At 35.5% G+C, this 19,118-nt stretch overlaps 1 protein-coding gene across 1 annotated transcript in view; it reads right to left on the reverse strand.

Moving 5' to 3' along the window:
* IPO8 (importin 8) overlaps positions 1-19,118 on the reverse strand; it is a 71,868-nt gene that overhangs the window by 23,408 nt on the left and 29,342 nt on the right. Inside the window, exons 9-19 of the mRNA XM_070453870.1 lie at positions 18,801-18,935; positions 17,859-17,958; positions 13,015-13,091; positions 12,611-12,727; positions 12,085-12,174; positions 10,505-10,670; positions 9,268-9,428; positions 8,694-8,819; positions 6,531-6,597; positions 3,166-3,291; positions 2,409-2,506 (exon numbers count right to left, since the gene is read on the reverse strand). Coding sequence (XP_070309971.1) covers positions 2,409-2,506; positions 3,166-3,291; positions 6,531-6,597; positions 8,694-8,819; positions 9,268-9,428; positions 10,505-10,670; positions 12,085-12,174; positions 12,611-12,727; positions 13,015-13,091; positions 17,859-17,958; positions 18,801-18,935 — 1,263 coding nt within the window. The remainder of the gene's footprint in view (positions 1-2,408; positions 2,507-3,165; positions 3,292-6,530; positions 6,598-8,693; positions 8,820-9,267; positions 9,429-10,504; positions 10,671-12,084; positions 12,175-12,610; positions 12,728-13,014; positions 13,092-17,858; positions 17,959-18,800; positions 18,936-19,118) is intronic.

Raw genomic sequence — 19,118 nt, forward strand, 5'->3', positions numbered from 1 at the left:
AATATAATAATATATTTATATCATAGGATTATATGGTACAGAAAGAAAAAAAAAAATCAGTCCCTTTATCCCAAATTGCATTTACTTGATTTCTTTGTTTGCTGGTTTGAGGTTTTGTTTCTCTTCCTTCCACAAAAGCAAAAGAAGCAAAATATAGTGCAGTAGTTAAAAAATGGGCTCTGGAACTAGATTTGTTGTTTAGTCGCCCAGTCATGTCCAACTCTTTGTGACCCCATGGACTAAAGCACACCAGGCTTCCCCATCCTTCACCATCTTCCAGAGTTTGCCCAAATTCATGTCAATTGAGTATGCGATGCCATCCAACCATCTCATTATCTGTTGTCCCCTTCTTCTCCTGCCCTCAATCTTTCCCAGCATCAGGGTCTTTTTCAATGAGTCAGCTCTTCACATCAGGTGGCCAGCTTCAGCATCAATCCTTTCAATGAATAAGTGTGTTGTGTTAGTCGCTCAGTCAATCCTGACTCTGTGCGACCCCATGGACTGCAGGCCCCCAAGGCTCCTCTGTCCATGAGATTTCCCAGCAAGGATACTGGAGTGGGTTGCCATTTCCTTCTCCAGGGGATCTTCCCAACCCAGTGATTGAACCTGGGTCTCCTGCACTGCAGGCAGATTCTTTACCAACTAAGCTACAAGTGAAGCCCCCATATTCAGGGTTAATTTCCTTTAGGATGGACTGGTTTGATCTCCGTGCTGTCCAAGGGACTCTCAAGAGTCTTTTCCAGCATCACAATTCAAAAACATCAATTCTTCAGCACTCAGCCTTCTTTATGGTCCAACTCTCACATCCATACATGACTACTAGAAAAACCACAGCTTTGACTAGACAGACATCTGTCAGCAAAATGATGTCTCTGCTTTTAAATACACTGTCTAGGTTTGTCATAGCTTTTCCTCCAAGGAGCAAGCATCTTTTAATTTCACGGCTTCAGTCACTGTCCCCAGCCATTTTGGAGCCCAAGAAAATAAAAACTGCCACTGTTTTCATTATCCCCTCATCTATTTGCCAGGAAGTGATGGGACCAGATGCCATGATCTTAGTTTTTTGAATGCTGAGTTTTAAGCCAGCTTTTTCACTCTTCTCTTTCACCTTCATTAAGAGGCTCTTTAGCTCCTCTTTGCTTATATGACCTAGGTCACTTTTCTAAACCTCAAGCACAATGCAAAATGCCTCTCTCCTCTTTGACAAAAAGGTGATAAAATGCTGAAAAGATTAAATAAATTAATGTATACAAATGCTTAGGAAATACCTGGTATACAGTAAGAGTGCACTAATAAGACAATAAGAAATAAATTGTATCTACTTGCTAAGAAGGACATCATTATGAACATCACTGTTACTCTATCTGCTACAATACAGAGCAGCTGTGAGTTAATTGTCTACTTGCTGCTTTCTCTGCCCCTTTTCCTCACTAGCAGCTATCTTTATAACAGGAAAAACCTGAGGACAGACAGGTGATTATGCCCTATCAAGTTGGGTTTCTACAGAAACTATATGAGTCTTCAAAAATCATGATTCTACTCCTGCAGTTTATATGTGATGAAACAGTGACCTCCCCAAATCTCCCAGGCTCTTTAAAACTGAACTGAGACCTAAATTAGATAAACTGATTATGAGTTCAGCACTCTTAACAGAGGCTGGTACACATCTCTTCTAGGAAGGAAAACAGGCTGTACACTAGCTATCTTACTCCCAACTCCAAAGCCAAACTTAGGTTTCTGGCTATTTGAACTTTCTAAAACCTGCCATCTCTATGTAATACAGTTTTATATTTATGAATATACACATATTCACCTAAAAGAGGAGGAAAGCATTAGTCATGAATCACTCCTAGATATAACCAAGAGGGGGCATTTGTGACAAAGATAACATAGTAGACAATCATGCTTGTGCATAAATACAACAGTAGTCATTACGTGGCTTACAAACTACCCTGTATTGCGTTAATGATGCTATCTTTCCAACTAGTCCAATTTTTTTTGTCTTGATGATGTTCAAATTACCTATACCTAGTGTTTTCCAATATATACATTCAATTAAAAGAAAAATCACTAATTGACAAACTGTGATATTTTCCTAGCACTCTTCTTTAATCAAGTAGTAAGTCTACATTTTTGAAAGAAAAAATACATGGAAAATTATTTACCTAAGCATTGTGAAGTACACAGCTATAGAAGTAGCAAACATTAAGTATAACACACAATATGAAATTTTCAGAATATAATTCCAAACTCCATTTGAAAACACAAAATGACAAATATATGTCCATAAGAGCAATATACAACGAAATGTATAAGAAATAAATTGAGAGAATATCTGAAGTAAAATACAACACTAGTCAGTAAATATTAGTAAGAATCACTACAACAAATGATTAGGACATGCTTACCTTTCTACACATTGCAAAAAGTATTTCTAAATGCTTTGGATTTGACAGTAAAGTATTTGTATCTATTGTCACATAATTATGCAGAAGAGGCATCATGTCTGGAAAAAAATTCAAACTCTCAATGAGATTTGAGTAACAGAAGTAGAAACAAATTATTACCACTGAAAGCACATTTCTATAACACCCACACATTACTATCTTCCCTTGCAACCACAAAACGCTAGAAACTAAAATGGTACTCCTGCCCTATTTATTGATGAGGGAAATGTGGATCAGAAAGATTAAAATTCTCATCATTTACTATAGTGATTGTTATGAATTTTCTTCTTTTTCCCCATAGCACTCATTACCATCTGACACACTCTATTTGCTTATTTGTCTGCGTGTTTCCTAGCCTCTCCCACCCCATACTAGAATGGGAGTGTCAAAAGGGCAAGGGCTGTCTATTTTGTTCTGATGTACTGCTGAGCTTAGAACAATGCTTGGAATATAGCTGACATTCAGAAAATATTAATTAATATATGGATATATACTTTGACTGCAAAGTAATTTAAGATTCAGTAGGAAATATAGCCTTCCTACTACGACCTCTATTCCTAGGGCTGAAAAACAGTCCTACAACAGCACCACTCAACAGGAAAGGAAGAACAATTATTTTCTGATTAGTACTGGAATCATATCTTTATGTCAAGTGTCAAAGGAAATAATACCTATCTAGACACAGAACAGCAAAAATGTCACATGGTCAAAGTCATACCTGTAAAATATTCAAAACAATCCTGCTGAAAAACCTCATATAATATACCTAGAAGCTGCCACATTTGAGGAGAAATACCATGGCAAGTTAAACTGTAAGCCAATGAAAGAATTTCTTCATAGAATTCTAGAAAGAAGAAAATCTCTTGTTAGAATCCTAGGAAATAGCAAATATTAAACACAAAGACCACACAGAAGAGGATTTAGGCTATATACTCACACATATCTTATATCTAACATACTTTTGAGCATTTGTTTCTCAGCTCCCGTCTCTTGCTACCTCTATTAATATTTGCCATCTTCCATTTCTCACTAAGATCTGCCCCCTACTCAATAAGATAAGGCAAAGATTTGTTTTTACTAAACTTACTTGCAATACTGAAAAGTTATATTTTTTGTGTTTTGTAATAAAGAAAATAAAGTTTATATATATAACGATATTAGAAATGGATACAAGAAGGAACAGATTATTGTATATCTCTCATGCACAGGATTTTAAATTTACAAACAATTAATGTTCTTCAGAGAACTTAATTCATCTAGGCAAAAATATCCATCTGCCACATGTATTTTTTTACAAACTATATACAGAATATATTTTGCCAATTTACAAAGCTTGTAAAATTAGTACAATATTTTTCAACTTACTTCAAGATAATTATACTTACTATTAAAAGAGTCCAAAGGGAATATTCTTGCATTTGTACATATACTTATTATTCTTACCCTCATTCAGAAGGAAATTATATCTAAACATACAATCAGAAAACACAAACCTCAACACAAAAATTTCAAAAATTTCCTACCATGTCACTGAACAAAAAAGTCTAACTTCAAAGTTTTGGGGTTTTTTTTTCCTTCTTTTTATTCAAGGGAACCAATATTCACCCTGGAAGCTTGGATAAAATTTTTTTCTGTAACATTATTCAAAATTTAATATATTTAAAAGCTAGCAATGTAGATATTTGCCTTACCAAAAGCAAAATAAGATGGAAATCATAGATACTGGGAAATAATTTATGAAAGACAATCACTTGAAATACAACCAATGGCCTGAATAAAAAATTTCTGAAAGTTCTGCTCAGGAAAGCAAATGCCTCTTCCTAACGTGAAGCCTGAAAGAAAGAAAACAGGTCCAGTATTTCCTTTCACACTCTTGATGGCTGCAGCCTGTGTACTTTACCAGGCCACTCAAGATGCTCCAGACCAGGACTATGAATCTGAGGGAGAAACTAAAAGGCACAAAAGTGTTCCAGTTCTTTTTGTGTGGGTTGGGGAAGAATTAGGAGGATCACGGTCTGTGCTGGGAGTCTGGACTATGGTGGGCAGCAGTGTAGGACCCAGTGTTGAGCAAGGCAGCACTGGCCTTCTAAGCAAACCATTTTTATGGCAGAATCCTGGCTGACTCTGGCCAACTCCAGCCTTCCCACTGCTTTGGTGAGCTACCAATATCCTTCCACCAATTCCACTTATGTTTAAATTAACCAAAAGCCTTTTCATTTAGTCTCAGCCAAGACAACAGACTATTAGGGTAGGATGGTTGTACTAACTTTGACTTAACTGCATAAGATAGAGCAGTTAAATCAGTAATGGATAAGCCTAGCTTTTAATAATACATGAAGTTCATGAGTAAATTATCAATAAAAACAGGCAAAAGAAGGAGGCAAAAGTGGGACAGTGGAAAAAGACTGGACCATGGACATAAACATGGTCAGACTGCTATGGTGGGGTCTTGCGCTAACAGCCCACAATATCTTCCAGAATTAGGTTTTTTTGTTTAACCTAAAATCTTACATGACTAAATACTGGTTCAAAAAAAGGGCCATTAATAGTTCATACGTCACAGCTAAAAACACAAGAGAGATCACCTTGGCACTAGAGATGAGATTAGAGGAGACAGGCGATTGAAACTCTTCTCCTCTGCCCACCACACTGAAGAAATAGGCCCCTTTTCTTTTCTTAACATCCTGATGTTGTAATTGCCCAAATTACAAATCTGGTACAGGCAGATTACAGAAAGTTGGTATAAACCACTTCACTTTGCTTTACTTCACAGTTTTTTCCTCAAGACTACTTACTTTAAATGTCAGTGGAGATTACATACTTGTGACTTATTTATTGTGCTCCCTTCGGCAGCACATATACATACTTGTGACTTATTTATTTTACATCTAGTGATTTGTACCTCTTAATCCCCTTGACCTAAAATAGTTACAAGCATGTAATGCACAGCATAGGGGATATAGTCAGTATTTTATAACTTTGTATATAGCATATTCTATAAAAATATCCAGTTACTATGTTGTAAACCTGAAAATAATATAATATTGTAAGTCAATACAATATTCACATGTTTGAAGTCCTTAAGAGAAATTTTTTAACGGAGAATTTTCAGTAGCAATCTCTTCACAAATAAGGACATAAGTGAATATATTCTTTCTGAGTGTATCAGAATCTCTGACATTATGGTCCAGGAAGTTTCATTTTAACTAGATCCTCAGTGATTCTTATCCACATCAAAGTTTGAGAACTACTGCTTTATAGTGATGATTTCAAAAGTTAAGGACTACTTTGGCAAAGTAGAGGATAATCCTCTAAAATGGGAGAAGAATGTATTAGAACACTTAGCAGAGATAAACATATTCATTTATATTTAATCTCATGTTTTACATTTCTCTTTATGTAAGTAAATGTAGCACAGTAACATGTATATTGCATATAAATATATATTTGAGTATTATTCACATACATTAGAAGTACATGCTCAACTTTTTACTAATGGTGTGAATGATAAAAGTTTGGAGATGGCTGCTCTAATGTGGTAACCTGCTTTTGTTCCATCTTTCTATCTCTTACACTATACAGACTACATTTCTCTCCTACCTACAACACTTGTGGCTGGTATCTTCAAAATGCTTGGATACTATGAAAACTTGCCTCTTCTACAAATCCCAATCAATCTATAACATCCAGCATTAACTACTGACTCTACTCAGAAGTCAGGTACCATAACATAACAGAATAACAATTAATTCACACTTCTGACAGAACATACACCTATCATCTCACATTTTTCAATCCTAAAGTAACCTCACCTGAACCTCATCTTAGTTCTTCCTTTCTAAAAAAATTTAAAATCTCTGTTCTTTAAAAACTCCAACAACAACAATTCTTAATTGGGTATGTTAAGCTTACCTCTAAATGAAAATCTAGAAATCTAATATTAGAAAGTATATCTAAAAATTGAACAGAAGGCAAGCTTCTCTTTCTAAAAACTGTCCATCTTGTTGAATTTGAAGGGCTAAAACGCATTTTTCATCAAATTTAAAAATAGACTCAATTTACCTTTTTACTCTTAGAACTTACCAATTACATGTTTCTGTAAAACAAGATCAATGATCCGTAGACAGATATTCTCTAACTGCTGAGTAACCTAAAGACAAATTTTAAACATTTAGTTTAAAATTCATCATAACCCTTAATTTAATCTATAAATTCAATATTATCCCAATAGAAATACCAATAGGATTTTTTTCCAATAGGACCTTTTTGAGAAGAGAAATTAAGAAGTTAATTCTAAACTCCATGTGAAAAATTATACATGAAAGAATAACCAGGAAATTTCTGAAAAGTGGGCTAATGATGGAAATGTGGGTTAAAATCATAATAAAATTACAAGTTTAATTAATTCCTTATCTCATATTTTATACCAAAATTAATTCCGAATATGTCTAGGACTTCAATGTGAATACTTAAGCCATAAAAATACTAGCCATCTTTTTCAGATTTCTAATTTTACTCTTCATACATTAAGTATTTGTACACATGTAAATATTCCTTTTAAGGAAATCTTGCTTTCAAAGTTTGCTTTTAGTAAGTCAAAGTTCAAAATCATAAGACTGGCAGTCAGGAGACCAAGATTCCAGTCCTTGTTTTGCCTCTAGTTACCTATGACCTTGGCAAAGCCATCTAGCTAAAGGCTTTAAGATTTTTCATCTGTAGGTTAGGGAAGCTAGATTTGATTAGTGTATCTCAAATTTAACCCATTCCTCCTTTGATAATCACAGTAAGTTCACATGCTCCTTTAACTTTATTTGAAATTTAAAATAAAAGTAATACCAAGAATTAAAAAATTAAAACAGAAAGATAAAATGGTGGGTTTTTTTTTTTTAAACTAATCCTGATGCTTATCCTACTACTGCCCATCCTCCAGAAAAACATATTTGGGAAAACGTGACAAGACGATTTCTAAGTTCTCTTTAAATTTAAAATACAAGTCCTACATATAAGGGGAAAGAATAATCCTTAAGTATACATGCAATTTAACTTGAAAATCTCACCATTACAGAGAGGCCCATATATTTTCAACAAGGACACAGCAATACAATAGTGAATATGGAAACAAAAATTCACATTAAGTCTTTTAGGCAAAGAAAGGCCTGCCTAGGAGAAGAAAATTGAACCATTTTTAAGAACCTGGTAAGCATCCACTAGTATGCAATAAACACAGTTTAAGTCAACAGCCACAGGGTTTAACAATGCTATTTAAAGAACCAGCACCTGCTTCCTAAGTCCCACTGTATAAAACGAGAGCTGCCACCATTGCTAAACAAGTCAACTGTGCTGGCAGAAGTAATGAACACAAATCTAATTTAAGTAAAGGCTATATAATATATAATACTTGGGGAGGAGAGCAGCAGGTTTTAGGTAGGCAATAATTGATACATTATCACGATATATCAAGTGACTGCAACTCTAAATCTACAAATTCCCAACTCCGTGAACATGAGATACCACCTGAACCTTGAGCTCTACTTCTGCAAACGGGCACCACCACCACCTGCTCTATGGCAGGGCGACACGGTAACATTCTATCAGTTAATGGAGAAGGGAAGACAGAGGACGAGATGGTTGATGGTATCACTGACTCAATGGACGTGAGTTTGAGCAAGCTCTGGGAGCTGGTGATGGACAGCGAAGCCTGGCGTGCTGCAGTCCATGGGGTCGCAAAGAGTTGGACACTACAGAACAGATATGAGAGTGCTTGACAAACATCTGTGCAAATTCTTAATCCAATGTTGTTCTGGAATTCAGCCTAGGAAAGATGATGTTTTAAGCTCTCTTCCCTTCCATTCTCATGTATTTGTTACATCAGTATTTTGTTCTATTATTTAAAATTTGCCTCTGTAACTGAATGGCAGTCTCTCTCTACCAAGAAGACCAGACTGTGGATTCCAAACAGGGAGGCTTATGTCTTATTAAATTTGGTTTTCCCCCAAGCCTACCCTGGCACATAGCAGATGTGATGAACTGAACTAAGTTTAGCAAAAGAGATATACTATATACTTTAAAACCACATGCAACATTTCCCTTGAATCATTTTTATACTTTTCTTTAAGATTTGAGGGTAATTTTTAAAATCCAGCAACATAAACAGCAATTTAAAGGTCAAGACTTTAAAATTCATGACCAATGATAATATAAGTTTCACTTACTATAATTACATCATAAAACACAAGGAAATCCTACCTCTTTGTGATCTTCTACAACTGTCAAGATAGTATCAATGGTATGTAAAATTCCCATAGCCATTACAGTCTTGTCTTCAACTTCTTCATATTCATCACTTTGAAGAACTTTGCCAAATATCTCAGCCTACAAAAATAGCAAACACATTCAACAATTAGTACTGCTACATTCACGCTTCTCTATGAGAAGTGAGCAAAAGGACAGTGTCACATCTCCAAATGCCACCACTGCTCAAACTTTAAGATATGCAGTTTGCCAAGTGAATATCGAAGATAGAAACTGTCATGTTTTAAATATAGCCATTTTGCCCTTATCTAGTCACTAAAGTGGAATATATATTAGCTATTATAATCAAACAGCAAATATTCTGGTTGACATTAAATAAATAAATCCAAAATCTAGGAAAACTGGAAAGTATATATAGAAATTATTAACTGTCAGAATTATTAGAGCAAATAGTTTTACATTAGCATTTCAGTTACATACAAACTAAACTTCAAATTTTGGAGTTTAATTTACTTAGATAATTCAAAGCCTTTATACCAAACTAACATAAAACTGTGCCCAGTCTTACCAAATGCTGAGTCATATCCACAGCAATTGAGGCTACCTCTTGGCTGTATTCACATATCATCTTCTGGATAACATTAGTAACATCATCATTTTCTGTCTCTCTAACAATGTGCAACAGCTCCTGCATAATAGGCCTTACGTGTGGCTTCATATATTCCTTGGCTAATGCAATAAAAAAGAAACTCAGTAAAAAATATTAGCTATTCACAAGTGGTGAAGGAAAGTTATTTGGTCACAAGGTAAATGACACAGGGTAACAGGTTCCAGACACATATTTGCCTGATGGTTAAGTTATAAAGTTGTACCAAAATAGTGTTCACCAATGTATCCATTTTCCCATGAGTAACATATGGACAATTAGTCCTGCACTGTAGAGAACTCTCCTGCCCCAAATGCCAGTAGCTCCCTTGAGAAACTTGAACCACACATGTCCTCTGTCATCAGCATGACTTATCAAACATGAATATGACAGCATGATACAAGTGTAAAAATCATTTACATAAAGACTATGCCTAACATTGATGATGCTCATTCCCTCTTTCACCCCATCTCTAACCACCCTTCTCCCCACATGTGTTTATCTAATACTGCCTTCCATTGTAACAGTGTTACATAGGGATAAAGGCTAATGTTCTTCATAATGCAAAATTTACTTTCAAAGGTTTATCTGAATTTTGAACAGAGCATTCTTCTACACAAACAAATGAGACATGTATTATCACTCACTAGAAATGCGACTTGCTACTTTCAGAACTGGCAGAATCACAGAATCCTAGAACTGAAAGGAATCTTGAAGCCATCTAGTCCAATCCCCCTAAATTTAAATATATGGCAATCTAAGCCTTGACAGATCACATGTCTTGCCCAGGTCTAGACAGCAAGGCAGGAGTTCAGTCAAATATAGACCCCTAGGTCTCTCGATTCCCCATCTACCCTAATATTTAACAATCATCAACTTGTTTCCTAATCTCAAATTTTTCTGGAAACCACAGTTAACAGACATTCCTAAAAGTGGCAAGAATAACTGCCTATAAAATTCTGAGGGGGCAAAGCTCAAAAACCCAAACTCTGAACTTTAAGACTTAGGGACTTATCTCCGTTAGGCAAGGAAGTAAACAAAACTATTTGAGAAGACCACATCAAAATAATTATTTAATTAAAAATACCCTCTAAAAACTGTATTTTTATTCTAAATTAAATTTTAAATATTTTTAATTTAATAATAATTTTGGCTTTACCTTGTGTCTGGTTAGAAATTAATGACTGAAGAGCAAGGGCAGCTTCAACCTTGACAGGCATCTCCTTATCCTCAATCAGGCTCTTCTTTGCTAAATCAACTGCATTTCTTAGGTTGAGCTCATTATGAAATTTCAAAGAACTGAATGCATGAAGTACCCAACAGGACTATGTTATAAGGAAAAAGTTAGTAGGAAACTATTAGGATTATGGTTTTATGTAATAATGAATATAAAAACTTCTCACTAAGTAAAACATCATTAATCCTAGCATGTACTATTTATTTATTTGTTTTTTGGAGGGAAACATATTAGTCTCAGATGCTAACTTCAGGATTCCATATTTCTTATAAGAAAGGCAATTTTATTACTTCTAAATTGCCTTTATGCAATATCATTATTCATAAGGTAAAACAGAGCCAAACGTGTGTCTCTAAAAAAAAAAATCCTGTCAATGCTTTAATAAATATTATGACTTACAACTTATTATTTATATGCAAAGGCACTACAAGCTAGTGTTGACATTCATTTACTGGTCTTCATAGCAAATGAATAAAATATTATTTTACCTTACACTAATCAGTTTAAGAAACTTGACTTTTTCAGTCACAGAAGATAAAAAAAAAAATTTAACCTTGTATAAATTACCAAACTTTAAACTATTAGACCACTAAATCATATTATTTTTTTTAATCTCTATTGCATAAAATACAATTGACAGTAAATAACTTGTATGACTAACAACTTGCAAGAGACATACAATTAATAGTCTAAAAATAGTAGCCTACTTACAAAAATACTTGTGCACCCTCTACATTTCTAACCTACATTCACACAAATATTTCTCTAGTGACTATTATCTCTTTTTAAATATTTTTATTTATTTATTTATTTGATTGCTCCAGGTCTTAGTTTCCTGATCAGGGACTGAACCCACACACCCGGAATTGGGAGCACAGTCTTAACAACTGGACCACCAGGGAAGTCCCTGTTTTCCATTTATAAAATGCTTTGGTGTGTACAAGGCATTGTTAACATATATTGGTTTTAGCAAGATATTTTGTTGTGTTGATATAGTTACAAAAATAAGCACTGGGCTGTTAAACGTTCTATTTTTATTTCTCCATAAAATATATTGCTTCTGTAAATAATATATATCTAGAATACAAATAAATTTACATGGATTATTATTTTCTCCATGTTATTAAAGTGTATCTAATTATTATACTGGGAATCATAATAAGAGTTTAGCCAAAATATAATTTTCATGCTGTTTTGGACACTAAAAATTAATCAGCTTATGAATTTACATGGTACCACTGCTGCAGCATCAGCCCTCTCACAGCATGCTCTGCATATGCAGCAAGTGAGGCAAGGCAGGGGGCAGCTTGAGTTAAAATTTATACATCCCTTTATTTACTCATTTGCTCCTTATTCAGCTTTTATGACTATAAGAGACATTCTCACTGACTTCATTTTGTCCCAGTGTGGTAAAAGATAAATCTGTCCAAAAGTATTTAGTTCAATAATTAACTTACAAATGAAGATTTCGAGACATTAAAATGAAATATGGAAAAACCTACTCTGGCTCGAAGGTATCCCAGGTTAGACAACAGTAATGGAAACACATGATTCTGCAGCAATAACTCCATTTGGTCCTTGAATAAACTCTTCTGTTAGGAAACAGAAATTGAGTTTAACTTATTAATGTCTTTCTCATATGTAAAAATCACTTCCTAATAAAGCATGTTTCTTATGATTTACACTTAATATATTTCTATTTAAAATTTTGAAAAATTATTGACCTACATATTGCATGTTTTAAAACGAGAGAAATAGTCTTTAGATAGAAACTTGGTATCGACTGATCTTTCTAGAAACAACACTAAAGTTATTTTGTATCATCTTTTTTATATAGCAACAGTTTCATACTGAAAAAGTAAATAAAAAGTCATTTTAAATGTAAGAAACAAAAATGACAGAAAGAAAAATATTTAGTCAACTCAATTATGCAGAGTCAGCAATTTTAAATTATCCATAATTTTCATATTATCTCATTTGCCTATGCTTCACAGTGTTATTAAGTAAATTAAATTTGAGTAGCTTAACCTTCAGTAAAATATCAGCTAGGGAACCAATCACATGCAGGGCTCCATCTTTCTTCCTAGGATCAAAGTTCGGGTCTGTTAGGATTTGATAACAGAATGCCATCATTTTTGGCAACACCTAAAGAAATAGAAGAATCCACTTTAGTCTACATGAGCTTTCACTGCTTTACTATCATATTAAAAATGATGTACAAATTTTCAAAAATAAAGACATTTTACTGTGTTCTATCAAGCAACTACAATTAAGAAAAAATATTCCTTTTCCCTTACGAGGACACAAAAACTTTTTAAAGTTACCGATTATAACTACTAACATAATTTTTCAATTACAAGGGGCATTCATTAGAATGTCAAATCAACACAGGTCACCTTTCAGTTTTGTATTTAAAAAGAATAACTACATACCTCTTTTCTTTTCTTTGCAGCAGTATATAAGAGAGTCTGGGCTGCTGTGGTAGGAGAAGCATAATCTTCGAAAATATCTAAGATTTTAGATTTTAAAAGTTTAAACCATGTGAGCAAAAATACAACTACTTATTATAGAGTTTAAACCTGACTGACCACTATTCCAAAACCAAGAAATAGAACAGTCCATATATAACACTGGTTATAAGCTAAGAACATATCATGACTGCTCTCATACACAACAGTATTTATCAAACTCTATAGGTTGTCCTTTTAAATAATCATATTAAAACAAACAATACAGTTCCACTGAGGATAGGAAAAATGCTGTACCTCTATTGGAAAACAATAAAAATTTATTTACTGCTTACTGTGTGCCGGCACTGTTCTAAGCTCTGGGGATACAAATATCAAAAGAGGTTCTCATGTTGCTTACACAATAAGAGAAAGAAACCAACTGATTACACACAAATGCACCAAGACAGTACAGCTGAAAACACTGCATGTCAGAGAGGTTAAGTAATTTGTCCACAGTTACACAGTAAACGTCTGGCCCAGTATTCACATCCAGACTGTCTTAACATCAAGGCCTGAGCTCCTTCAGTCTGTTTTTTTTTTTAATATTTATTTATTTCTTTGGCTGTGCTGGGTCTTAGCTGTGGCACGTGGGATTTTTGATCTGTGTTGGGGCATGTGGGATCTTCTAATTATGGCATGCAGGATCTAGTTTTCTGACCAGGGATCAAACCCAGGCCCCCTGCATTGGGAGCATGGAGTCTTAGCCACTGGACTGGCAGATAAGTCCCTCTCCTTCAGTTTTTACCAAATCTATAAACACCATTATTAATATCAGTCAATATACTTAGCAGTATTTTGTTCATATAAATAACTGCACATGACAAAAATATAAAAAGGAGACTAGTAATTGTTCTCCCCAATAGCTTTCTAAAAGTAAAATACACACAATAGCCACTGCGTTCTAGACCACAGAAGGAAACTATTAACGAAAAAGACACTTAACCTAGACTTGAGTTATCCATACTCTCTTTCATCAATAAAATGTAACACACAGAGCTCTTAACTATTATATTTTCCAAAACCTAAGGTACTTTCTTATTTAGTAGGAAGAATATGTAAAATAATAGTAGTTTTCTGAAAGCTAAACAAATACACTGCACTTATAAAAATTCACAGGTATAGAAAAGCCAAACACTAAAAAGAATGCCTTAAAGAAGACAGAAGAAAGATTGGCAGATAATTCTGTGCTATTTAAAGCACTGTGCATGTGCCCAGTCACTTCAGTTGTGTCTGACTATGCAATCCTATGGGCAGTAGCCCACCAGGCTCCTCTGTCTGGAGGTGAATCACCTGCCAGGATTCACCAGGCAGGAATACCGGAGTGGGTTGCAATGCCTTCCTTCAGAGGAAAACCGGCACAGGGATCGAACCCACGTCGCTTAAGTCTCCTGCATCAGCAGGTAGGTTCTTTACCACCAGCGCCACTTGGGAAGCCCATTATAGGCATTAGGAAGGGGGATTAATAAAGCCTACAATATGTATCATGACTTTCAAAAGGAAATGAGAGGACGGAAGGACAAACCAGTGTGCAAATACTTTTGTATTTACTTTTCTCATACTTTTGCTTTTCCTGTACTTTGTCTCCAAGGGAAAGAGGCACTTCCTCACTTACTGAATCAAATAGTACTAAACATAAAGCACTGGGAAAACAACACTGAAAACAATCTGGCATCTATACTAGTAGGCTTAACTCAGGTAACCAAAAACACATGTCCCAAGAACAGGAAAGCACTGTGGTCACAGCTCCTTCAGCATGCCTTAGGTAATGCTAGTCTTATCATTATTTATTTCAACATTTCACTGAACATAAACTAGTGCCAAGAACTTGCAAAGTAGTGTAGGGCTGTAAAAGGGATAGAGAATGCAAAATAAAGCAAATAAGATAGACCACCAGACAGTCAATACTGAAATCAGATGGGCTGATTCTTTGCCATCAAAGATGGAGAAGCTATATTATAGTCAGCAAAAACAAGACCAGAAGCTGACTATGATTCAGATCATGAGCTCCTTATTGCCAAATTCCAACTTAAACTGAAGAAAATAGGGAAAACTGCTAGACCACTCAGGTATGACCTAAATCAAATCCTTACGATTATACAATGGAAGTGACAAATAGACTGAAGGAATTAGATCTGATGGACAGAGTGCCTGAAGAACTATGGACAGAGGTTCATGACATTGTACAGGAAGCAGTGATCAAGAACATCCTCATGAAAAAGAAATACAAAAGGCAAAATGGTTGTCTAAGGAGGCCTTACAAATAGCTGTGAAAAGAAGAAAGCTAAAGGCAAAGGAGAAAAGGAAAGATATATCCATTTGAATGCAGAGTTTCAAAGAATAGCAAGGAGAGATAAGAAAGCCTTCCTCAGTGATCAGTGCAAAGAAATAGAGGAAACAATAGAATGGGAAAGACTAGAGATCTCTTCAAGAAAATTAGAGGTACCAAGGGAACATTTTACGCAAAGACACGCATAATAAAGGACAGAAATGGTATGGACCTAAAAAAAAGCAGAAGGTATTAAGGAGATGTGGCAAGAAACACAGAAAAACTATACAAAAAAGATCTTCATGACCCAGATCACCATGATGGTGTGATCACTCACCTAGAGCCAGACATCCTGGAATATGAAGTCAAATAGGCCTTAGGAAGCATCACTACAAAGCAAGTGGAGGTGATGGAATTCCAGTTCAGCTATTTCAAATCCTAAAAGATGCTGCTGTGAAAGTGCTGCACTCAATATGTCAGCAAATCTGGAAAACTCAGCAGTGGTCACAGGACTGGAAAAGGTCAATTTTCATTCCAATCCCAAAGAAAGGCAATGTCAAAGAATGTTCAAACTACTGCACAATTTCACTCATTCACATGCTAGCAAAGTAATGCTCAAAATTCTCCAAGTGAGGCTTCAGCAGTACGTGAACCAAGAACTGCCAGATGGTCAAGTTGGATTTAGAAAAGGCAGAGGAATCAGAGATCAAATTGCCAACAGCTGCTGGATCATCGAAAACACAAGAGAATTCCAGAAAAACATCTACTTCTGCTTTATTGATTAAACCCAAACCTTTGCCTATGTAGATCACAACAAACTGTGGAAAATTCTTCAAGAGATGGGAATACCAGACCACCTTACCTGCCCCCTGAGAAATATGTATGCAGGTAGAAGCAACAGTTAGAAAAAGACATGGAGCAACAGACTGGTTCCAAATTGGGAAAGGAGTACATCCAGACTATATATTGTCAACCTGCTTATTTAACTTATAGTCAAGAGTGCATCATGCGAAATGCCAGGCTGGATGAAGCACAAGCTGGAATCAAGACTGCTGGGAGAAATATCAATGATCTCAGATACACAGATGACACCACCCTTATGGCAGAAAGGGAAGAAGGACTAAAGAGCCTCTTGATGAAAGTGAAAGAGGAGAGTGAAAAAGTTGGCTTAAAACTCAACATTCAGAAAACTAAGACCATGGCATCCAGTCCCATCACTTCATGGCAAATAGAGGGAGAAACAATGGAAACAGCACCAGACTTTATTTTCTTGGGCTCCAAAATCACTTCTGATGGTGACTGTAGCCATGAAATTAAAAGGCGCTTGCTCCTTGAAAGAAACGTTATGACGAATCTAGACAGCATATGAAAAAGCAGAGACATTACTTTGCCAACAATGGTCCATATAGTCAAAGCCATGGTTTTTCCAGTAGTCATGTAAGGATGTGAGAGTTGGACCATAAGAAAGCTGAGCACTGAAGAATTGATGCTTTTGAACTGTGGTGCTGGAGAAGACTCTTGAGAGTCCCCTGGACTGCAAGGAGATCAAACCAGTTAATCCCAGAGGAAATCAGTCCTGAGTATTCATTGGAAGGACTGATGCTGAAGCTGAAATTGCAATATTTTGGCCACTTGATGCAAAGAACTGACTCTCTTGAAAAGACCCTGATCCTAGGGAAGATTGAAGGCAGGAGGAGAAGGGGACGACAGAGGATGAGATGGCTGGATGGCATCACCAACTCACTGGACATGAGTTTGAGCAAGCTCCGGGAGTTGGTGATGGATAGGGAAGACTGGCATGCTGCAGTCCATGGGGTCGCAAAGAGTAAGACACAACTGAGCGGCTGAACTGGACTGAACTGAAGATAGTCCCTGCCCTCAGATAGCTTCTTCACTGTGGGAGAAACAGAGGTACACAAATAACATCTTCCTATACTAACTGCCTGAGTATCCATGAAGTGATTAATTCATACTGGGAATAAAGGGGAATGAATTCAGGCAACCTACAGAGTTCAGCAGCTTCCAGGAAGATGCAAGGCTAAAAGGACCCACAGAGAACAGGGCCACACACTGGTGTCAACATAAGTAATTTCATTCCCCTGAGGAACATTTAATCCCTATGATAAGGACACAAGCTATATTGGGGGCATTCCTAAAATATGCAGAAATGCAAAGAATCTCCCAGACCAAGAACAAACCCAAATGAGTAGCCCAAAAGGCACAGAAAGGAATGGACTCTGCAGATCAGCATCACAACAGAAAGAGCTGTATAGAGACCAGTACTGCTTCAGCATCCTTGAGAGGGTTAGATGAGTAAAGTAGCTTCTCATCTCAAGACCACTGGCTCAACAGAACATCAAACTTTCACGAGTTTTGGAGTTTATCATGCAAAGCAGAACTTTGGGAATTTCACAAAGTAATAAATCTACTTAAAAGTATAAATTTAGTTATACTACTTCATATAACCAGGAACTGATTGGAATAAAATCATCTCAATTACCAAATTTCATCCTTATATATTCATATGGATCTTCCTGCCACAGTTCTTCATCCTCATCTTTATAGCACATCACAGAAAAAATCACATCTTCAGAGATATTCTAAGAGAAAAAACAAACCAATAAATGGATATAGAGTATTCACATTTGGGGAATATCAATAATGAAAGGCTTTAGTAAGTTAGTTTTCCAAACTGTCATACTAATGTTTCTAACAGATCTTTAAGATCTGTATTAACACTAAACAAAATCTATCCTAGACACCAAAGACAAAGTAAAAGAATTTGCTTTACTTTTCAGCTACCATCTTAAGAGATTACAGAATTAAAGAATGCATCCTTTGAGAGGAAAAATTTAGTTCCTAACATCTTCAAATTATCCAGTTATCTGTATGTAAATATTACTTTATCAATGGTCCTAATTTTTCATTGATTTGTTCCTTAATAACAATGCTGAATTCTACCTTTAAGTAAAATTGATACAAACAGAAAACTTTAACTTTTGCTGTAGAAGTTAACAACCTAAAAAGAGAAATAAAAACCTACAAAAGAAAATGGTCATGTATCAGGCTGCATTTCCTACAAAAGAACACTACCTTAACTACAGCCCGGGCGACTGTTTTCAAAATGCTATTATACAAAATACCTCAATTGATCCTAGAAACTTGCAGGTAAGGAGGGTAGAAAAATACTATCTGACATAGCAGAGGAAAAACAGAGGCTAAATGAGATTCCAACCAAGATCAACTCCTTTAACTTGAAGGCCTCATTCTTCTCAAATATTTAAACTTCTAAACTCTTATATGAAACATAAGATACTCTTCTGAAATTATTCATGCAAACAAAAATATGTTAAATATAAAATATTGGATTAGTTAATACTGACCTTGTCTAGAAAATTTTTAACCAGAGGATAATTTCGGAGACCTGCTCACTGACACTAACCTGTATGTGTGGCTTCATCTGCTTCCAGGTCACGGAATGAACAATTCCTTGGTTGAGATAGTTGAAAGCTTGCTGAAGAACACGGGGCGCTACATACTCTTTCTGCCTATACTGGTCTAAAATTTTTAGTAGTACCTACAGGAAAACAGGAAGAGAAAACATAGGAAAACAAAAGTTAACAGGAGGGGCATTTTAGGCATGACATAAAATCAAGCCAGAGGTTACACAGATAAAAAAGAACTAACAGATTTTTAGAGAAATAAATATTTTGTGAGAAAGCACATGAGCTTACTGAACTGAAAGGTATCTCACTGTGAT

The sequence above is a fragment of the Odocoileus virginianus genome, chromosome 23 (assembly GCF_023699985.2).
Source record: "Odocoileus virginianus isolate 20LAN1187 ecotype Illinois chromosome 23, Ovbor_1.2, whole genome shotgun sequence".
Lineage (NCBI taxonomy): Eukaryota > Metazoa > Chordata > Mammalia > Artiodactyla > Cervidae > Odocoileus > Odocoileus virginianus.